This window comes from Triturus cristatus, chromosome 4_2 (assembly GCF_964204655.1).
Source record: "Triturus cristatus chromosome 4_2, aTriCri1.1, whole genome shotgun sequence".
Lineage (NCBI taxonomy): Eukaryota > Metazoa > Chordata > Amphibia > Caudata > Salamandridae > Triturus > Triturus cristatus.
In genome coordinates, this window is record NC_140586.1 from 620,461,082 (window position 1) to 620,485,119 (window position 24,038).

At 43.4% G+C, this 24,038-nt stretch overlaps 1 protein-coding gene across 3 annotated transcripts in view; it reads right to left on the reverse strand.

Moving 5' to 3' along the window:
- SRSF11 (serine and arginine rich splicing factor 11) overlaps positions 1-24,038 on the reverse strand; it is a 214,799-nt gene that overhangs the window by 181,455 nt on the left and 9,306 nt on the right. For all 3 annotated transcript variants that reach the window (XM_085602290.1, XM_085602289.1, XM_085602288.1), the window contains exons 2-3: positions 16,220-16,353; positions 11,830-11,939 (exon numbers count right to left, since the gene is read on the reverse strand). In XM_085602290.1, coding sequence (XP_085458416.1) covers positions 11,830-11,939; positions 16,220-16,353 — 244 coding nt within the window. The remainder of the gene's footprint in view (positions 1-11,829; positions 11,940-16,219; positions 16,354-24,038) is intronic.

Below are 24,038 nucleotides of genomic sequence, written 5' to 3' on the forward strand. Positions count from 1 at the left end.
CAGACAGTAGCGAACACTAGCGCGCTACCCTACAGAACCCCCCCCCCTCCCCAAGATGTCTGCCCGCTCCAGCGGTAGATTCGAGAGCGCGATATCTCTGCACCCCCAGCACCTTATCGTCTGAGAACGGTGAGAAAAACTGAATTCTGCCAAAGTTAAAATTAGTACAGTGAATTTAAAAATCAAGCGGCGCAATAGTAAATTAACGTATCCTGCTCTCGGCTTTCCGCCTCAGGAGTAACTAGAATCTGTTCCCTGTGTAGATATTGAACTTAGAGCATTGTTGCTTGTAGACCAAAGGAGATACCTTCTCCATTTTGCTGCGTAGCATAAGTCTTGTTGTTGGCTTTCTTGCCTCCCTTAGGACCTCCATTGTTCTCTGGGGTAAGTTCAGATGCCCGAACTCTATGTACTCAAGTGCCAGGCTGCTATGTTGGGTGATGCTGGATAGTTTGAGCAGGTTTGAGTACTGTAGGAAGCTGGCTCTGTATATACTATAACAAAGTAAGGTATAGTGTGCACAGAGTCCAGTGGAACCGCATAGGTACCTCTGCAAAAGTAGATAACACCTTACTCTGTATTTGTGCTAGTGTGGGCGAGCAGAGGGTAGTGTTAATCATTTATCGTACAAACCCAGGCAAGAAATGATGCCACACATCAAAGACTGAACTTACACCAATTTGTTAGTATTAAAATTTGATATAGTTATGTTACTTCTAGAACCAAGCCAGGCCTGGAGCAGGTAAGTGAAATAATACTTTGCGGGTATAATGCAGTAAAATACAGTTGAATGCAGGTTAAAATGCAGTTAGTTGATTTACAGGAAAGTCAACCGTCAAAATTAATTTTCAGTTACTTTGTAGATTACTGTGTTTGTTCTTGGATTACTTTAAGTTACTTTTGCTAATCAGTGTGATATGCTTAGATATCACACTTGGACATTTCCTAGACAAAAGGTAAGTAATTCAGTTTTTACACAGTTTCTTAGGGTATTCATACAAACCAACTCCACCCTTTCACAGGAAAGCAGTCAATACAAGACCTGTGGGAGAAGGAAAATGCTACTTACCCAGTATGCATCTGTTCTTGGCATGTAGAGCTGTAGATTCACATGCTTTGCATAGCCTGCCATCTAGTGTTGGGTCCGTATGTGTGCACTTGGTTTTTTTCAAAGAAGTCTTCTCCAGTCACAAAGTAGGTGAATTCCTCCTTTCGGTGATAGTGCGCATGGGCATCGACTCCACTGTTAAATTGTTTTCCCGCAGAGGGTGATAATGGAGTTAGTGAGAGTAATAGAAAGATGTCCATGTATATATGTATCTAAGTAAGATGTCAATGCAACACGTATAGGTATCCGGGGCGGCGGGTGGGCACATGTGAATCTTCAGGTTTACATGCCAAGAACAGATGGATACTGGTTAAGTAGCATTTTCTGTTCGAGGCATGCGAGCTGTAGATCACATGCTTTGAATAGACTATATAGCAGTTCTCTCCCAAAGCGGTATAGCTAACCTGTAGCTGTTGCAGTCGTCTGAAATAGTGCACGTAAAACTGCTTGGCCCACACTAGCTTGGTGTCTTGCTAACACATCTACACAATAGTGTTTTGTGAATGTGTGAGGTGTAGACCATGTTGCAGCTTTGCATATGTCATCTATGGATACATTTCATGCTTTTGCAAAGCATGTTTGAATGCATTGGACTATCCACCGTGCAATACCCAATTTTGATATGGGATTGCCTTTATGTGGTGGAGCAAAAGCCACAAATAGTTGTTTGGTTTTATGGAAAGGTTTAGTCCTTTCTGCGAAGTAGAGTAATGCTCTTTTCACATCTAAGGTGTGTAAAGCATCTCCTGCTGCAGAATCTGGTTGAGGGAAGAACACAGGCAACTCAACAGATTGGTTGATATGAAAGGCAGAATTGACTTTGGGTAGGAACTTAGGGATGGTCAGAAGAATAACTTTGTTTTGGTGTACTTGTAAAAATGGTTCTTCTTTGGTTAGTGCCCGAAGCTAACCTACACTCCTCAGTGATGTGCGCGCTATGAGGAAAGCTACCTTCCAAGTTAGAAATTGCAGCTCACATCTGTGCAATGGCTCAAAAGGTGGACCCATCAGTCTGGTAAGGACAATGTTGAGATTCCACACTGGAGCAGGTGGAAGTCTTGGAGGAATGATTCTTTTAAGTCCCCTCCATAAATTCTCTAATGACAGGCACTCTGAAGAGAAACCGATGTTGTCTATCCTGGAGGTATACAGCTATTGTCGCAAGATCTAAGTGTATGGCTGTGCATGCTAAATTTGAACGCTGCAGATATAACAAATAACATATAATGTTTTGAACTGAAGCATCAAGCGGGTTGATATGATTGTTATTACAGTATATCACAAACTGCTTCCACTTTGCTGCATAGTAGGCTCTTGTGGTAGGACGTCTAGCCTCTTTGATGATATTCATGAGGTCTGGCAAGAGACTAAGGTAGCCAAACTCTAGGATTTCAGGTGCCAGATCGCAAGGTTGAGATGGCTGGAATCTGGATGTCTTATCTCTCAAATATCCCTGACCAATTCATCAACAGTGGATTGCCTATGGACAATGGGTGTGGACACCTGGATGCGAAGCTTGGGCATTTGGTGTTTAGGTTTGTGGCGATCAGATCTGTGTCTGGAAAGTCCCACATCTGAAAGAATAGGAGGATAACTTGAGGGTGTAGTTCCCACTCATGGATCTGTTGCGTTTGACAATTGAGCAGATCTGCAATCTGATTGTTTACTCCTGGAAGGTGTACTAGATGAACTTGAAATGCTTTGAGCGCTAGAAAAATCGCTAGCAGCACTAGATTTATGTGAAGCTGCTTTTGCTGCAAGTTCCACATGCCCTGTATTGTGTGCGTTTGGAGATGAGCTCTCCAACCAGTGAGCGATGCGTCTGCTGTTAGCACTAGCTGTGGAACCGGGTCAATGAAAAGCCGCCCTTTTGAAAGGTTTTGTGTATCCCACCGCTGCAGAGAGCAATGGGTGCAGCCGTCTACCAACACCAGATCTGATAAGAGACCCTGAGCCTGGTTCCACTGACGTGCTAAGCATTCCTGCAAGGCACGCATTTGAAGTCTTGCGTAAGGGACTATTAGGATGCAAGACGCCATCATCTCTAGTAACTGCATGAACACTCGAGCTGGTAATGAGTGTTGGGACTCTGGCCAGATTGGGGCAGGCCAGAGCCTTTTGTGTATTTATAGTGGCTTCCAAATATACATGTGTGTTGGATGGTTGGAGATGGGATTTGGACAGATTTACTGTGAATCCCAGATCGTGGAGCAACTGCACTGTTTTGTGAGTGTGGCGTAGACCGCTTTGTTGCAAGCTGGCTTTTCTGAGTCAGTCGTCTAAGTATAGAGAGACATGAATGTGTTGTCTTTGTAGATAAGCTGCGACTACTACCAGGCATTTGGTGAAAACCCTGGGTGCGGTAGTTACTCCAAATGGGAGCACCTTGAATTGATAATGTTGGCCTGCTACCGCAAACCTGAGGTATTTGCGGTGAGCAGGATGTATTGGGATATGGAAATCGGCGTCCTTCAAGTCCAGAGTGGACAAAAGTCGCCTTGCTGAAGGAGCGGGGGCACTTGTTGGAGTGTTACCATATTAACCCTTTCACTGCTCATGACGGAATGGTTCCGTCATGAGCACAAGTTGTAGTGTGCTCATGACGGAACCATTCCGTCATGTGCACATGCTCAGCTTCCCCAGGCATTATTTGCTATTTCATTGCAATGACAATCACGCGCATGGCGCGCGATCGTCATTGAAACAAAATCGAAACTGAAACTTAGTTTCAGTGCTTTTAGGGCTACCTCAGCTCCCGAGCACCGAAAAAGATGGGAGAGGTATCGTTGGAAAGGGAAGAATCTCCCCTTTCTAATGGTACCCTCCCCTAGTGGATCCCTGCTTGGGGATCACCCCAGGAGGGCGATCCCCAAGCAGGGATCCACCCACTAGCGCCAGGGAGTGTGGAGCGGCCCCTTGGCGAGGGCCTTAGCTCCCCCCATATTTGTTTGGCTGCTACAGACTTTCTGACCCCCCCCCCCCCCCGGGGCATTAGCCCCCAATCTGCCCCGTGGGGGGGGGGGGGGGCGCATTTAATGATTCTGAGGGAATTCTGTAAAGGGCTTCAAGCCCCGCCCCTCTTTCCCATTGGCTGGCGTCACCGTTTATGCTAAACGGTGGCCAGCACTTTGTGGCGTAGACTTTTCCATTTTTAAGATGGCCCACTTGGACGGGCTCGTCTGACTTCCTCCCGTCGCAAAAGGTTTCTTATCTTTATTGGGCCATGTGTTTCAAACACATGGCCCCATAAAGACAAGCTCCGCCGCGTGTTTATTTTTGCATCTCGCTAAACCGTGGTTGCCTGGCGAGCGCGCACTCCAGCCATCATAACCCCTCTCCTCCACTACCCGACACCCCCACGACCTCTCCCGTCTCGGCCAACGCAACCGACTATAGTAAATTTTGCTGCTGTAAAACCGGGACCGCAGGCAGCTCCGCCAATGCACCTCACTCCACTGCGTATTGCTAGTTATACCAATATTTCTTACACAGAGTTTGTCTCTCTCTTGCAATGTTCACTAGTGTTTTATACTATTTATATAATGTGTAACGTAACTGGTGCTCATGCAAAGCGCTCCAATACCTTCGGGTCGAGTTCGCGCTATACAAAAACGCAAAAAATATATACATATTTTTTTTAAGTGGTCATCCTAACACTGCTTTGTCAATGCACGTCACATAAATAATGCCTTGTTTCACTATAAGCATCACGTAGGGCATAAAAAGGTCTTCTTGGGCGCTTCACTTCAGTAACTTCGTTTATACGTATAATCAGTTCCCTCAGAGCTCTCCCAAAGCACCTCAGTTTACAACCTCAAAATTCTACCGAATAGAGAACACTCCGCTCCGCAAATGCGCCTCACTGTAATGCCTTCTGCTGTTAATATACTGTGACCACACACTGGTCATAGATAGACCTACACGTTTGTGTGTACACTCTACGCTCTGGGACTTCCATTCTGGCTCAGGATAATCTATACTGCACTATAAAGATGAAACACTCATGGTGCGCCACGCCTCACTGCTGATCATTATGGCGGATCACACTTTACATGGGTACAGTTGCGTGGATACATCCGTGAAGAATTCCTTCTCTAAATTTGTGATCCAACCAAACTACCGCATCTTTTACACTCTCAATGTGATGGTGACATGGGGATCTTAAAATTTCAGGGGTAGTGGTTTAGCGGCGACACCCTTCATACTTGCTCTTAAGTTCGTGTGCGAGGAGGCTTTTCATCAGCCTATCAAGCAGCATGAGGGGGTTCTCTTCTTTGTACCCCGCAAGGCAGTTTACGTGTGAGGTATTTTACAACACGTGTGCCCTTTCCGTCATCTTGAAGCGAGCACGGGTACCTTCTTCTTCCCAATTTAAAGCAGTGATTGGGCGTGATACTCCCAACACGTAGACCGTGTAAAAGGCTTCCCTCTTACAACCTCACTCGAAGCAAAGTTGGGTAACTTTCCTCTTACGTTTTACCCTAAGCAATTTGTTAGGGCCCATTTAAGCAATGTTTGGTGTAAGGAGACCCCCTTCCCCAGGAGTGTGTGCGTCTGAGGCTCCCTCTTCCAGCTCACCAATTGTCCATTCCTCCCGGCAGTTTGGCTTGACGGCCGACTTTGAAGCAGGGAAACCAGGTTTGAGTCTTGGCGGGAGACTCAAAAATCTTGCGATTCTGGGTAAATCACATAATTTTCCCGTTCCTAACAATGAATGAAAGTGTCCGACTGTGATACAACTATACCCCAAGTTCATATTATATAACACAGTACTGCAAAAAAAAAAAAACACAACAAAAACCTAAATTTACCACGCGCCCTTTTTGAAAATCCGATCAGGTCTCGCATTTCATTATGTTAAAGCCATTTGCTTTGCTATACAATACCATTAGCAAAGCAAATGGCTTTAAATTAAATCAAAGGCGAGACCGATTGCATTTTTAATGCTGGTTTTTATTGATGTTTGGGTGGGGGCCGCCCAAAAAGGGCATGGCAATGCCCACCCAGAGAGATGCAAGTCTTTCTGCCCCCCCCCCCCCCCCAGGGAATAGATGGGGGCATTAGCCCCCAATCTGCCCCCCCTGGGGGCAGAAAGCCCACAGGGAAACAGATTTTTATAGACGTTTGGGTGGTGCCTGCCCATAAGTCTTTCTGACCTCCCAAGGGGCACATGGGGCAGTAGCCCCCAATCTGCCTCCCCGGGGGGGCAGGAAGCCCACTAGAAACCAGAGGAGGCCCAAGTACCCGCGACAGGCAAGGGCCCAAAATCTATTGGAGGCGTCATCAAAATTGCCTATCACAAAACAACCTGGTTTTGCAAGGGGGGGTCCCATGACTTTTTGGCCCGGAGCCCGGCAGCCACCTAGGGAAACCTACCAAACCCACACATTTCTGAAAACTAGACACCCAAGGAATTCCAGGGAGTTATGGATTGCGTGGATCCCCCAACGTTTTCTTACCCAAAATCCCCTGCAAACCTCAACTTTAGCTGAAAAAAATAAAATCACTTTACACACGTGTGTGTGGGAAAGTTGTGGCATCACCAGGCTGAAACAAGTTTCCTACCACCGAGCGTTACCCCAGGGCGCCTGATAAAAATGGTGCCTCACTCGTGTAGAAGGCCCAAGTACCCGCGACAGGCAAGGGTCCAAAACGTATTGTGGCGGCATCAAAATTGCCGTGGTTTGTGAGTTAGATCTCTTGAGAGCGTTGGAAACCACAAGAGTCTAAAGGCAGCTGACCCTTAATGTAGACGGGGTCAGCAGGTGCAGGTATATGGTTTTTCTCCACCCTGGGTGTAATGATTCATGCCCTCACAGGATCCTGAAAGATCTCATCTGTATGCTTAAGCATCCCTTTTAGACTGGACGGATATAAATCAGGGTCATTATCCGTGTTTGGATCAGTGTCATATTCTTCTCGTTGGTCAGTATCCTGTGACCTATTCTCATTCCCTTCCCTTCCCTTCCATCCTGTGGGTCAGATGATAGAGGTGGTGGTGAATTTTTGGGTGTGATGAGTAAGGAGAAGGAGGTGGAATGCAAGGTGTCTGGATTTATTACCAGTTTTCTGTTTTGGATCCGAATGTGAACGCTGGACCGAGTTTCTTTTGGCGAAGTCTTTGGTTGCTGTTTTCGGCATCAAAGGTTTCGGCTCCAAAAATGTACACTTCTCTAATGGTGGAATGGTTACCATGACATGCTTTGGTTTCGAGGCTACCTTCGACTCGGTACCGACATGGGGCAGACTCGAGCCCGAAGGCTTTTCTTTGTGCTTCGGCGCCGGGCCGAAGGCGGGGCGCCCAAAACGTTTTCTCGGTGCAGACCTTGGCCCGAGGCAGAGGAAGGACCAGAGCCTTTTTGGTCTTGTGTTGTTGGGGCAAGGGGGTTTCTGTACCCACGGTACGCTGACCCGGTGTAACTTTCTCCTCTTCTTCCATGTCGGCCTCGGACACGGAGATAGGTAATGCTTCTTCGGCTCCTTGACCGTGTACTTCTTTTCTGTCGGAACCTTCGCCAAAGATGTCCACTTCGGAGCCGCCCTGACGTTGCATTTCGTGACGTCGAGCCAGACGGTCACGCAGCGTCTTCTTTGTTCGGAACGATCGCCATGCGTCGCAGTCTCTCGTCGTGTTCCAGGGATGGGCAGAGGTAGCACACTTTGTGCCAGTCGGTGCACAGACACTAAGCGCGACACTCGAGACAGAGCTTGAATGGAGTCCGTTCTATCGACTGCTAGCGAGCCTGGCGCAGGTAGGCCCAACGGCCCTCCAAAAGTTTCCCGATCGAGGTCTTTGAGTCGAAACGATACGTGGAGAATGGGAAACGCGATAGAGAAACCATACCGTCGAGGATAGTGGATTGCACATTGAAGGGAACCCTGAGAAACTGTGCCGAACTGGAGCGCAGCAATTCACATCCAAATCTGATGGCAGAAAAATACAATCTTAACAATGGAGTTGATGGCGATGCGCACTATTACCGAAAGGAGGAGTCACCTGGCTTGTGACTGGAAAAGACTTCTCCAAAGAAAAACAAAGTGCAAACATCCGGACCCAACACTAGATGGCAGGCTATGCAAAGCATGTGATCTACAGCTCACATGCCTCAAACATGTTATCGGTAAGTTGGTATTCTGGGCTTAGAACCGGGGTACCCCCAGGGTCGATGATGTACTCTCAAAGCACCATCAGGGGCACTAGGGCAGCCGGGTGCTGAGGACTAATGTTATCAAATGGGCAATAGGGGGCCTCCGGTTGGTGCCTGCTCAGAAGCAGGCCTCAATGTTGTGGGAGCAAAGCTGCTGGTGTTAGGCTCAGGGCAAAGGGGGGTCTGATTTAGCACACAAGGCGCACCCACAGAGGCACAGAGCCGGCCGGGTGCTGTTATGGCATCGGGTGCGTTGTTGGTTTCAATGGAGATTCTCCGGTTGCAACAAGCACTGCAGGCTCGGGGACAAAGCTCTTCTGGACGGTTGGAGAGTTAAATTGGGATGCCAGGGGATGCTGAGACACCATCGATTCAGGCCACCCAAAGCCGTGGGAAGTTGGGTACAGGGTTCTTTTTTCGCGTCTGGTTTCTCTTACTGGTTCCGGTCGGGGGGGGGGGGAATCCTGCAGAAAGGTGTTGCAGGGATCAGTTGGAGACTTGAGGCAGGTCAGGATCGTCAGGGTGACCTCATCATGGTGTTGGGCTACTATAACTTAGGCCGTGCGTTTCAGGTGCAGACTTGCGGATTTGGCCGGAGCCAGAGTCTGTAGGTGAGCAAATCCGGTGCTCACAGCAGACCAAGTCTGGTTAGGGAAGGCAGGGTAGGACACATCAGGGTTTGCTGTAATTGGTTGAGGTCGGGACAGGCCGGAAGGGCTGGGGCCAAGTCAGTTGGTGTCTGGCTCTGTATATACTATACCAAAGTGAGGTATAGTGTGCAGAGTCCAGTGGAACCCTAAAGGTAGGCAGAGGTAAAATTAGAAAGCACCTTACTCTCCATTTGTGGCAGTGTGGTCGAGCAGATAGGCTTTATCAGAGGACAGTGTTAAGCATTTGTTGTACACAGTCAGGAAATGAATTCACACACTCAAAGACTGAACTTCAGACTAATGGTTTTTGTATAAAAATAGTCTGTTATTTTATTTTCCGGAACCAAGCAAGCAATAAATACTTCACAGTAGTAATGCAGTTTGTAAAAAGTTTGAATTGTAAATGTACTTTGATTTGGTTACAGTAGTGTTACTGATAATGCAATGCTTTTTCAAAATACAGTACTGTTACTTTGAAGATTACTTTTCTTGAACAGTGCAGTATGCCTGGACACTGCACTGGGACATTTCTTGTAAACAGGTAAGTAAAAGTGCTTGTTAGTTAGTACAATTTTAAAGAATTTCCTTAGGTTTTCAAACTCCACACTAAGAACTTTTTCCAAGAAAAACAGTCAATGTTATCCTATGGAGGAAAATAGTGTTAATGGTTTTAGGGTAAGTATTCGGTAGTGGGAGTTGAGGTTCTGGCGTCCCCCAGAGTCAGGAATGCACTCGTCACACCTTCAGCGGCACAAGGGTGGCCGGGTGCAGTTTTGACGTTGGGCGCCCTGTTTTTTGCAATGGGGAACCTCCGGTTTACAAAGGCACTGCAGGCTGGGGGGCGAAGGTCTTCTGGGTGCCACCACCACTTCGAGAGGTAAGTTGGGAAGTTAAGGGTTGGTTAGGCACCGTCAGTGTAGACACCTAAGACCGTGGGGCGTCGGGCTGCCTTTTGGGGTCGGATCCTCTTACCAGCTCCTGGACACGGTGGGGTGGGGGTGGGGGGGGTCTGACCTTCTGGGTGTGTGTGTATATATATATATATATATATATATATGTGTGTGTATGTACAGGGCCTCTAAGGGTGGCACAGTAAGTGATGCAGCCCTTAGAGGTCTTCCCTGGTCACAGTGCCCTGGGTACCTGGGACTGACCTGTGGCTAGATGCCAATTGGGTTAGTTTTGAAGAAAGAACACAGGCCCTGGGAACCTGATTGGCAGTGACCCAAGGCACATCAAGTCAAAGTGCATCAGTGGTCTGGCAAAAAAGTGCGTGGGATGGTTACTACAACAGAAACCCACTTCCTACAGGTATGGCACACAGAGATATGCGCCATGTCGACTCTTCACTTTCTTCTGCACCAAACATGCAGCCTGCGAAGGCAGTGTGAGAGTGTAATGGCCCAGGACCTCAAAGGGTGGCACAATAAGTGCTGCAGCTCTTAGAGGCCTTCTCTGTTCACAGTGCCCTGGGTACCTGTGGTACCAGTTACAAGGGGCTGACCTGTGGCCAGAGATGCCAATTGGGTTTAGGCTTCAATGCAGTTTTAGGGAAAGAACTAGGCCCTGGGTACCTGATTAGCAGGAGCACAGGGCACACTCAGTCAAATCACATCAGCAATTCAGCAAAAAGTGGGGACAACCATGCAAAAAGAGGGCACTTTCTTACATTCAGTGACCATCATCTTGCAGAATGCAGGCACCCTCCAACCAGGGTCAAGGATCGTGCCCACTCAACTACGTGGGGTGAGCACACTAAGGGTGCAGTCACCCTAAGGATAGCAGCTCATTGGCTACTACCTCGAGAAACGCCCCCTGAATGCAGTATTTAGGGGGAAGCCCTGAACCCAGGATGTTTGTACGGACCTAGGAAGACTGGAAGATGCCGCAGCAGTGAAGACTCTAGGCCCTGCCTCTTGGTGACCAGAATCATTGGTATCTTGACGTTGCTTGGCATCTCAACTTCCTCCCCTGGCTGTTTTTTCCATCGAAGAGGCCTCCTGGTCCGAGCCTGCAGCCTGAAACCAAAACGGTTATCTCCATAGGGTGAGCACCCTGTGCCTGGCTGCCCCTGGTGGTGTGGGTTTGGTGCTACCTTGAGGCCCCTTTTGGGCTTACCTTAACTCCCTAAGATTACCATCCAAGGCTGCGTTACGTGCCCGTGAGCAGCCTCCCAACGATGTGCCCCTAGTCCCCATGGATTAGGATTGGCACCCCTCAGCTCTGCACTCAGCTGCCCTTAGTGCTGCTGGTGGTAGTGCACCTTTAGTGCAGAATTGAACCCTGGTTCCACTCCCAAAAGGACCACACCAGAAGTCACTATACTTACCTGCAATTGCCAACTTCGTTTTTTCATAGGATTGCATAGTGTGGTTTTTCTCTCAAAAATGTTTTATGTGTTGACTCTTTCTTCTATGGCAACAGAGTAACTTAGTGTCGCCAAATGAGTTGTCATTGGCACCAAGTTAGAAAAGTATCTAGAACATTTTCTGAAGTAATTAGTAATTACAGGTTTTCTAAAGAGTACACACCGTATTTTCAAATGCATTATTGTTGTGAAAGTATCAGTTACCTGCTACTAAGTAAATCTTGGTTCTGGTAATAAAAATAAAGTAATTTTTTATACAATTGTTCTGGATTGAGTGTGTGGCATCATTTCTTGCCTGAGAGTGTACAACAAATGCTGAACAGTTCCCTCTAATAAGCCTGACTGCTCAACCACAAAAGAGAGTGAGGTATTATCTACTTTAGTCTCTGCTATACATCTGGGGATCCACGGGACTCTGTGCACACTATACCTAACTTTGGTATAGTACATACAGAGCCAGCTTCCTACAGCTGTTATTGACAAAAATCATAACGAACAATGACCTATGCAACCACAAAGGCATGTCTAACTTCTCAGAAACATTTTAAAACGTACCTGAGCAAGTGGGTTTGGAGTTGGGAGGAGTGCTCCTCCAGGTAGAAGACCTGCCACTGCATTTGCTGGTGCCAGAAGAGACAATGCCTTCGTCTCATCTGGAATAACTCCTGTAGAGAAACATGACTCCATTAGCATGCATTCTTTTTCAAGAGGGAAAACACAAATACACCCAGAAAAAAATACTCCCTGAAAAATCTTACATTCTGTTTATTGAAACAATTTATTCAGGTTCAAACCAAAAGAGTTCTACTGACTATGATTAATTAAACATTAGAATGACATTTCAAAGTGTGGACATTTGATGGCTACCCATTGCTCCTGAACTACAGTTACGTGTCTAGTGGAAAAAATAGCACAAAACACACTACTTTTTTGTGAACACTGCCAAGATTTCATCACCTGTACTCGATTTTTAAGTCATGAACCAAACGTAAGCAAGCACAGTCAGTTCTCCAGTGGTGTGCTCTCAACTTTCAAAAGCTGTTTTATGAACAACGACTCGTGCCGGCTGCTTCACTATAAAGCACACAGAAAATCAAGATACACAAGACAAAAAAAAGTTTGATTTAGGGGTTAATAATATGGAACAACGTACTATGATTGTTTTATTTCAAACCTACCACACAAATTAGGTAAAAACAAAACTATTCTGCGGAACAATGCGTAGGGTTTCAGCTGACGTGTCCCAGCACATCTCTGGATACCAACTTCGTGTGCACATTATGCACACTCCTTACCTGTGTAGTAAAACTCAATAGAGTTTCAATGTTTGGCATATATGTTGCTCCAAGCTGAATTTTACTGACTGCCACGTCAAAAGCCAACTCAGAAAAAGGCCCCAAATCCACATATGTATCGCTGAAGACAACTACATCTGGTTCCATACGGAAAAACACATTTAAACAAGGATCCCACTGAGATACAAATATTTAAGACAATTGTTTTTCTAACCAGCTGCAAAATCCCTATTTAAACTGAATAACTGGTTAATGTGCCCAAGCCCCAAGAAAATAATGCAACTATAATTTTGCAAATACCCATTGTATTTTGTGAATACACATGAAAAAACTGCATCTCATCATAAAACATACAATATGTATAGGGCACTTAAGAGAAACTGGATAAGCTGCAGAAGAAAACTGTTGGGTGGTTTTTTCAGCAGGGCCTGGTATAAAGTTCAGGCTGAACCAGGGAAAAGAACTGTAAAACACAACAACAAAAAAGAAAAACCACTGTTAAATAAAGGTAATGGTTCCTTCCACCTATACTGAGATCTGCTGATAATATAAACAAATGTATAATACACAGCACCGTTATTTTGCTTGTGTCACCGATATGTCATCAATTTTGATACCATGGGCAATTGTGGAAAGAAGGGAGGGAATAGTATAGGGTAAAATTCCATGTTGGGTTTTGTATCATGTAATTCAACGCAATAACATACCCAATGAGAGTGTGGGAATTTATTATGCATGCATAATACGTCTCAAAGGAGATCTCCAAATTATATTTAGTACAGGAAGTTGTAACTTAAATACAAATCCTTTCGGACTCATCTTGAGAGAGCATCTGGAGATAGGTATCCATTGAAATCATGCATCAGATTTGGATAGTAAAAATGTGTTTTAATAAAACTACAATTTAAAAAGCAATGAGGCCCCTCACCAGTTTATTTTCATGCGTCAACTTTTTTTTACAGCTGCTTTGTTAGAACCATGAAATACTGCATGAATGTGTAGAAACGAAAGAAAAAGAAACAGACAAAAGAAACAAACATTAACCAAAACACCTAGATACCGGCCAAATCCAGATACAATATTAGTTTGCACCACATACTGTGTTACAACAGAAATTGTAATGGTTTCCAGTTCCTTGCTATAAACGCGCAAAAAGGCAATTATAAGTGCTCTGTGGGCCTGCTACTACCCACTGAGATAAATAGTTAGTTAGGTGTGCTCAGACCGTGCTAACAAAGGCCGGCAGAAACCTAAGCAATCTGCCACATCATAGTCCTAGGTGGACCGTACAAAGTATTACCCAACACCACAGCGGGGAAGCACTAGTCTGACTGCAATAGATAATGCACATTCCTAATGGAAAACTATTGGTCACATTCACCTTTAGTGATGGGTAACAGAATACTGTATTTGAAATCCGTATGCGATGTAAACGGTGACACGAATCACACTGGCTACATTGCAAAGTGCTTATGAATTTCCATCCTGCATAAGTTAAAAAAAAAAAAAAAGTGAAGCAGCCTCACTCCTCTTATAATGATGGAGGCAATAATAAAGCACTGTTTTGTTGTGGCAGTCCAAAACAAAAAGAAGTGGAAGAACACCAGAACTCAAGTGTCAAAAGGAGTCATTTGCATGGCTTGCAACAAACAGGTTTCTAAATATTGACAACCTTTTAATCACAACATCAATCTGAGATTGCAACATGACAAAATACATCGCAGCATCCCGGTGCTGGACTGTACCCGATGGCATGCGATTAGTATAAACATTACCCATCACTAAAACGGAAAGTAGTTTAAAAGTCAAGATTCTGAAATCGGGCTTGGAGGATGTTCTTAGCACAGGTTTTCTAAAGCAGCAGTACTATACAAAGGAAGTCAACAAACAGTGCGGCAATTTAGCTAGTTCTTTCTGTTATTTGGACACTACTTTGTAATACACGTGACATGGGTGTCCAAAAGTACTCAATTCTACTTCTTGAGAACTATTTACACCATGTCCTCGACATTTAAAATACTTGTGTGGTATTTTTTTTAGCTTTCTTTTATTCTCAAAATAAAGTTATGCCCTCAACTGGTTTAAATATATAAAAACAACAAGGGGTTTACTTAATGAAAAACAATGCTTTTGGGAAATGTTTAATTCAGTGAAAGGTTTTGCAGCAATAAAATGTAATTCTCTTAATGGTGGTTATCATTGCCACGTTGATGATAGATGGCTCTGGCATCCACTCGCACAATGGAAGCATAACGCAGATGAAATGGCACTCTTGATCTAAGGTAAGGCAGACTAAATACCAGGAGGAGCAAACGTCTAAAAATAAGGAGTTTGGCCCCATTATAAAAAATGTAAAAAAACAAAATTATTAAATTGTGCTAGCTTTATTAGACTTTAAAATAGACAGTGCTGCTGTATGAAACAAGTGTCCGCTCGATTTGTAGAGCTTATCTAGTCAAAGAGGACAAATGGCTAGATATGGAATCAACCTTAAACTTATGGAAATACTTCCAACCCTTTAACAGATTTTAGATAACTAAAAGAAACTCTTTGCCAGCTTCTCAAAACGGAATCGGCCAAGTTAGACTGTTTCAGGTGTAAATTACACGTTTTCACACTTTCGAGTGGTACCTCAGCTCAGGTGTCCGTGAACTTCGCAACAAAATTCCAGGTTAATATTTCTGGTAACAGTACATTTTAAATAAGCAGTTTTCTATTGTACAATTTGTTAACAAATGCTACGATTGCAGACAGCAGAAACGTGTCCTTTATCAGAGGTAACATTAAATTTACCATTTCAACAACCTTTATCAAAACATCAGACACTGTCAAACACTTGTTAGAAAAATGTGGTTAACAAGAGGTTAACACCAAAACGCGAGTGCTTGTTGACCCTTAGTTTATGTTTAGAATCCCCTGTAGCTGCAGAGGACCCCCAGTTTTTCCGACATCTGGAAGGGTTTTGCATTTGCCTTCTCCACTACAAAAATCACACACATAAACAACAGAAAAGTTATATATTTAGTGAAAAACGTCTAAGAAATACAGAGCACAAAACCATGGGGAAATTACCCAGTGCCCATGTGACACCTTTTGATCCTGACACGAGCTTCAAACATTCAAACTCTTGGTAAAGTGGGAATTTTGTGTAAGACACATAAGATTTTTACTTCGGGACAGCAGAATTAATATGTTTATCACGTAATTGTAAGGTCAAGCCAGATATCTGCTCCCACTTTCGTGTGGATTTTTTTTTTTACACTTTTCACCCCACTAAAACAAATATATAGGATTCCTCCAACACAATAAGAATAATGGTTTGAGCCAAACGTAGCACAGGACTAGTGTTATTTCACTTAGCTGTAAAAGCTGTTGTCTTAACCAAATTATGGCAAATTTTGAAAGTGATATTTTGACAGTGATTTATAAGTGGTAAAAGAAAATATTTAAAAATTCAGATATAAAGTAAATCGAAGTTGATAGGATACAAAGGTATTTTGAGTATGATACTTATGTGATAAAAATGCACGAGAAAGCGGCACATTCCCCAGAATACCAAGAGTCTGTTCTAAACTCTACTCAACTGTCATGCCAAATCACATTTTCATAAGCAGTACTTGCCAAAAAAGACCATCAAACAGTGTACAAACCTTCTGCATATGGTACGACAATTAAAGCTCGGTCAACGAATACTGTGTTTGTCAGATGCTGGGCCACAACTGCCGAATCAGCGTCAAGGAACTTTACAAAACAGACACGAGATGTTACAGGCAAAGGAGAATCACTGAAAGGGAAAAACATTATTAATCACAAGGCTCAGAGTTTAAAATCTTCACTTTAATGAATATTTCACTTTCAAAAACAACATTTGACTAAAAAAGTAATTTCTTCTAAAATAAATCCGAAAATGAAGGTTCAACGTCAATAAGTAATAAAGAAAAAGTAAAAACTCCACCGCTCCTATAATCCAACTACAAAATAGAGGTTTATCGCTAATGATGGCCCATCACCTAAAACACTATTTTACCAAAAACTCTTCCAAACAATTTGGATAAACAATCCAGCATTAAAAGTGGAATTTAGCCCAAAAAATATTTAGACATGAGGCATCAAATACATGTACAGGTTTATTTTTCATTTTGAAACACCACAGTTAATTTTCTGCAATAACAAAAACATCCAGTTTAATGGTGGCAGTCGGTAGGGATGAAAACATTAGCAATTTAATCACCTAACAGCACAAAATCGAAGACTTTTTTTGGAGCGTGGTGGTAACCAGGGACCTGTTCCACTAGTACAACGATCACCTTTTGCCCAATAGTATATGGATGAACTTACTTCCCGTTCTTCATGTTCCTCAAAACTTTCCAAACGTCTTAAATTGTTTCTGTAAATATAGCATACTACTAACATTCCTGTTGGTCTCCCATCTCTACTCACTCCAAGCAAAACATTGCTTCCTAGCCTGAGAGTGATCTAGAGGGATTCAAGAGCTCCTGTATCACCACATGGCCGAAACAGGTATGCAGGGCATGGTCTACACCTGATTTCAATATTCTTACATTTAACTGTTTGAATTTTGTTGCTTCCCCTTTACCTCTGATAAGGTTGCCATGCATTGTGAGGTTCCTCAGGACTCCTCGCTGTCTACCATGCAGTATGTTTGTCCCACTCCCAGCTCACTAGGTCTTACACTGATGATACTCAAATCATTTTCAGATTAGGTAACCTCACCCCCAAATCTGTGGCTTGGGTGAAGGACGAACTACTGTGGAACAGGGAATTAACCACAATTTTTCAAAACTTAATGCTGGCCAGACTGCACCCTTGCTTTTAAGAAATAAAGCTTGCTAGGACAATGAGCTGTGGCCTTCTGTTCTGGGTTCCAAGCCTGCGAGACCCCAAAAGATAATTGTTAGTATTTACCGTTAGTCAAGATTCTTCCTTAACCCCTTCGATGCTGCGCAGATTCCGCCGCTGTGCTGACGGAATCTTGCGCGGGCGTGGTCATGACGGAATGGTTCCGTCATGAGCACAGCTCAACCGTGGGTCATGACGGAACCATTCCGTCATGAGCACCGAAGGGGTTAACAGCACAGATCAAGGATTTTATTTTTACCTGCTTTTTTACTCTGCGAGTGCCTAGGAAGCTACTCCATTTTCTTCCTGCTGACAAACATTTCACTGTGGCGTATGCACTGCTTTAACAGTCTATATTGGGTCTTTTAAGATAGCGGCTATGCATACTACAGAGAATCCAGAGCCTAGCTGTGTTTACCATCAGCAAAATGTACAGCTATGCATACTACAGAGAATCCAGAGCCTAGCTGTGTTTACCATCAGCAAAATGTACAAACACATCATATTTCAGAGGCTCTGTTAGCCATTTGTTGGTTACTGATCCAGCAAAAATCTTTAATGACCTAGAGAAACCTAACTAAAAAAAAAATCACTCTGGTGATTTACACACCTTGCTTTAACACAAGTCTGTCACATCTCTTGCTCAATGTGCCTCACGCAAAGGAAGCGCACTTGGCAGCCACTACATTCACTACCTGATGCACAGACTTTGAAACACTATCGTTCAGGGTCATACTTCAAGTTAGTCATCTAGCCTTAAGCTGACCACTGAAAACATTGTCAACTTTCACCCTTCTCTGTAGTCCATTTAAAGTTCCAATGTTTCTTTCAGTGCCAGGAAACTCCTGACATGTTAGTGTATTTATAAATAAAATAATATAAATAGCTGCAGGTTAAGTTACGTCTTCAGTTAATTTGCCACCAGTATTTCAGACCTTCATGTGCCCTTTCTCTGCCATTGACCATTCTATCACCCAGGGCTGTTTCTGAAGCCCCCGTCATTCTTAGAAAATGGATAACCATGCATCGCTTAATAGGCGTGGTGCCCTTAATTATGGCTCATTTTGTCTTGCTTTCATTTCGAGATCACTCTACAAGCACTGCGTGTTCATATGCATTGGTATGTCACTGGTAATTGGGTGCAGCTTGGTCAGTGTGTCTGTCTAATACTTTCCCACTATGCAACAGCACCAAACCATGTGAGTAAAGGTGGCCTCTGCAGCTCAATAGCTCAGATAAGAGGAGGGACTCTCCAGGTTTACATTTACCACAGTACTGCATCGTAACATTTATATAACACCACCATGGGCAGCAACTGAAGTGCTTGCCTACATGGGTAGCATACTACTCCATGTATGGCTTACGGAGATAAATTTCACTAGTTTGAATCTGGCATTACTTGAAATGTTGACATATAGGCATGCTACGTACCATTTTTTAACACTTAGGAGCTCAAAATAATCTGTACTGCACTGCCAATTTCAATGAACTCTGCTTTTAACAAACTAACGTCCTTTCAATAACCTCTCTTCCTTATCTACTTTAATCAGATTGGATATAGATCTCACTTTCTGTATCAGATTTATAAGCATGACCAGAGTATCTGTTGCTTTTAGGGCATCTGGCAACTAGATCCATCTCACTCAAGCAGTTTGCATCAATTTGGCATGCTACAACATTTACGCTGGCCGCACCTGGAAACTATCATGTATCCTGTATTTTGGGAAATGTCAGAAACGTATCACTTGGATTTTTTTTTTTTTTTTTTAAACTTTCCCCCCTGCATTGAGCTGCTTATATTTCTAGACCAAAGCATTAGAGGGCATACCAGTCCTCAACGGTCTCTCTCAAATTTTTCCAAGCCAACAAATAACGTAGAGGAATTGAGGTGGTATCATCGGCATCCATTAGGCAATGTGTGTAGTAAACTCCATTGTGATCCGTCATTACTGTAGTGACAACCTCAAACTGCTCCGCAATGCCTCGGTTGTAATTATGGATAAAAAAGCAAGAGCAGGCAACTCTGTTGTGCCACCCTCTCTGCAACATAGCCCTCTGGCAGTACACATCTGGTCCTATTTCTTGCCAAAGGAGGTGAACATAATAGTTGTATCCAGCTCAGAAAGAGAGATCCAAAACCAAGGTGCTTCAAAATTCAGAACATGCAGTTCCGCCCAATTGCTTCAAATGTTTTCCTAGGTTTAAGACTGTGAAAGCAGAATGAGAGGCATCAGTCCTATTGTTTGAATATCTATACTACTATTCTACCAGCAAGAGGAAAGACATCTAAGCAACCAAGAAAGAAGTGTAATGAATTATCTGACAAAAAAGGAGAAAACCACATTTTTCTATACAAACAGATACAAGTTCTAGAGCTCATATCTGTATATTTATTGGCCTAAGTTGGTACTTTAGATCTTCTCTTTTCTCTCCCTCCTTGTTCTCTAGAGCAACCCTGCCAGTTCTTAATCTGTTCTACATTAGGCCTTATAATATAATTTAGTGATCTATACTTATTTTCTTAAAATGTAGACTGATGTTTGTTTGGGAGTACTTAAGAATATGCAGCGGTACAACGTTCACTGCTATCAAGATGTATCTTAATGCTTAACTTATTTGATATTTCAACTGAATAAACGCACCAACATAAGATCGCAAATTGAAATTTAAAAAACCCGGAGAGACACAATCGCATTTAATATACTTGACATAAGACAACTTTGAGCTCGCCAAGTGGATCTCAGAACTGTGTCAAATGTATTTCCCATACGTCCCTTTTCCCATACACTATTTAGTTTTAAGCTGTATACATGCCTCATGTGCCAGAATTATCCTTTGACATCAACCTGCAGTTCTTATGAATGAGTGTGTGTATCGTAAAGAACAAGCTAAAGCAGGTGGCTTGAGCAAAATTCAAGTTGGAGTAACATTTCTGAATACAGTAGACATTTTGCTTGTTGTGCCACATCTGGTTCATCCCCGGATGTCCCGATTTCTGTACTAATATAATAAATGTGAAATGATTCAGATTACTAAACAGTGAAATCAGTCAGAAGTGATATTAGACAAGCAAGTCTAGCTTACTTTGACACACAATAGAGACGTTGTTAAGCAGCCACAAGATGTTAATGCATTACTATAATGTGTCAATACCCCAACAATATTATGCAAGCTGTGGTCGCTTTGACACATCTAGTTTTGGACTGCATGACTATATGCTACTATTAAGCATTTGAGGCTCAGCCACATAATAAATTAAGCACTAGTTTAAGCTATAACCACCACACTTAGATTTTTGGTCAGACATTAGAAAGCAACACTACAGAAAACATATGGCTTTTCCTAGATTTCTCTCCAAAATGGATTTTCTGTAGCGGTCCCAAACCAACTTCAATTCATTTTTAATAATCAGCAGACACCACCTTGCCAAATAAACACAGATCTATAATATTTAACTGTAGCCAGTAATTCAACTTCTGTTATTAGTAAGTTTTATTGTGCAGGATGAAAACCATGATACAATAGTTATGACAAAATGAAATAGAAGTCATTACACATTGTCAACCAAATGATGTAAAATATGCGATTTAAAACAAATAGTTTAAATGATAAAAATGGCAAAAAGGCGAAAACACAAAGTTGTAGTTCTCATCTTGTCTACATATTTTCATCAGTCAATAGTAATCTGCCAAATGTGGGGGCTGCTAAAAACAGACTCCCAATTTCTCAGTTTTTAAAAAAAAGATTTACAATCCTAGAGTTTCCATATCTATTGAAAGCCAGTGTCTAGTTGCGGCACTTCGCTTTGTGCAACAGCCGATTGTATGGTCCTACAGGGCTTTTTGTCAAAGATTAGTGGTAGATGTTTTAGGCTCATCTAACAACACTGAACAAAGACATGTTAGGTAGTGAATAGTCTCCGACAATTTTCCTCTAGAAGCTCACTAATTATAGGATGGAGATGTACATCAATTGTAGGCTAAGAAAAGTTTCATAAGGAGCAGTTCAGTAAGTCAGAATCAAATGAGAAACTGAATGTTCACATCTATATACATGATAGGGTGGGGAAAATATATGGTTTAATCTGCTCCACTGACAGGGAGCAGTGCAGAAACATTCAGCAGAACTGCAAAAGCATCAGCATAACCTCAGCAGGGAAGCCAGAGCAGAAAATGAGGGTGTGAGGAGTTGGAGTCACACAAGAACTTCAGGTGTGCAGTGTGTGTAAATAGTTTTGCTGTGTCTAAGTACAGCTATATGGTTTATTTCTATCACTGAGCAGAAAACATTAGAGATGCTATTGTTCAAGTATATGAAGAAACCAACACAACTACACAAACCTATGCAGTTTGACAATTGCTACTTTTCATACTGCCAGATTAAATAACAGAACCATCACTAAAAGTAGAATAGAACGGTCAATATTTGTATTTTCTGTACCCCGAATAGCAAGCAATTTAAAATCGGATGTTATAACATGCCAGCAACCCCAAATGATGTGTAGAACTGAAAATGTGGTTTGGTTTTATTTAGAAGCTACATTATTCTTCATTGAAAAACACGTAGTGCATAATTATGATTATTCTCGGTTGATTTGCCAACCAATACAGCACTCCCATGGACGCCATAGATCACATTTAAGTAAGGCGCCTGATTACCTTACACTGATAATACCTAGTGGAATACAGCAGTGTACTACTCGCCAGTTAACAAAATCATTTGCGGGTCAATGAAAATCAACTTTTTAGTTACAGTGAAGTCCTTAGGCTGGCCTTCAAGGGTGAGACTGTTCTGCTACACATCAGTGAATTTCCTGAGCCTAACAGATGTAGAAACAAGCATTGGCATAGCCAATAGGTCTCGCCTTTGGGACCTTATAAGTGTTTAGCCATGCAACAGTTGCATAACTAAACACTTACAAGGTCCCAAAAGCGAGACCTATTGGCTATGCCAAGCGGCCGCAAAAGTGAAAGTGATCGCGATCAAACGCAAAAGTGAAAGTGACCAAACATCAAAGCGGCCGTGCGGTCGCTAAAGTGAAAGTAATCGCGGTAAAAGTGGCGCGCGCGCCCGTGCACATGCACTGTAACCCTAGGCTGGCTTGGTAGCACTTTTTGTAGCCCTCTCAATAAGTCTCTCCAGACCAGCGCATGCGCTGGGTCAGGCGAGACCTAAAAAATACCTTGTTTATGCTAGGGTTTCTACAGTTCTGTGTAATATGCACGGCACCAAGATGGTTTCTCATAAAGTGTGTTTTGCTATGTGCAAACCAAGTCCAATGTTGAAATGTGATGCTGCACAATTAGAATGTTAAGTGAATATCCAATGAAAGCCACCTCAAACTCTGAAGAGGGAGTAAAAACACCCCTGTGGTGCTCTGCTGCCTCCATAAACAAGCATTGGCATAGTCAATAGGTTTTGCCTTTAGGCGCATGAAGACCTATACAAATAAAATAGTTGCTTTTGGTGGAAACCTACATTACCAGCATTTAGACTAAACCGGCCACATTTTCCAAGGCAGGCCAAGACGTGGAAAATGCACTTAGGTCAAAGACATTTACCTGTAAGTGCTGCGCGGTTCCCCTTGCAAGGTTCACGCGCAATGAACATTCAAAGTTGCGAACAATTCAAAGATGTTTTCTGCGCCCGAGTGGGGTTTCCCTTTCAGTGCCTCGAACTTCTGACACGTGTCCTACAACATTCATGGATTATTTTTCCCACGTGCCGCAAAGGTACTACCCCATCCCGCGCGCAACAACAGGCAAATAGAAAACTGCGTGCTTCAATATTCCGTATTAAATGTGCAGCTTTCTCGCCGCTCCAATTCTGAGAGGCTAATTGCTTTCTCTGACATTCCAGTGATATATATTTCCGTTACATTACAGAAGGTCGCATTCATTTTATTTCTGGCGTGGAGAGATTGAGCAATTTGCCCAGAATCATGCGGTGTTGAGCCGACGCTGTGACTCCAACCTGGTTGCAAAATCGGCAGCATTGGCCGCAAGGCTTCATCATCTTCCATAAATACCAGTTTACAGGTATTTCACCCACAGCCTCCCCCCCCCCGCACTGGAAGGCACTTGCCATTAATGACAAATACTGCTTCCATAATGACCCCCAGTGCAGCCGCCCCCATGCCCTTTCCGTGCCAGCCACGATTAAAACAGCATTTGCAATGTAATCGGTCCGATTGCATTGCAAAGGCTGAAGTTTAAAACTGAGCGCGGCGCCGCTTCATGGACACTGTGCTCGGCTTCTTTATATATTTCTTAATTCTAACACTGAGCGCAGTGTCCTTGAAGTGGGCGCTGCGCTCAGTGCTAAAGTTAAGAAATATATCAAACCGGGCACGGTGTCCGCGAAGCGGTGCCGCGCTCAGTTTCCCAAAAAAAAAATTCAATTCAGAGTAAAAAAAAAAAAAAAGACTCGCTGAGCGTTTCCCTTGCGGGAGCGAACAGGGGCACCATGTGTTTGTAAGTTAATTACAAACACATGGTGTCAAGCTCGCTCCCGCAAGGGAAACTCCAAACATGCACGCATTGCCATTGAAAGCAATGGAACGCGTGCAAGCTTTGAAGACAAAAACCGAAGCGATTGCTAAAGGTATTT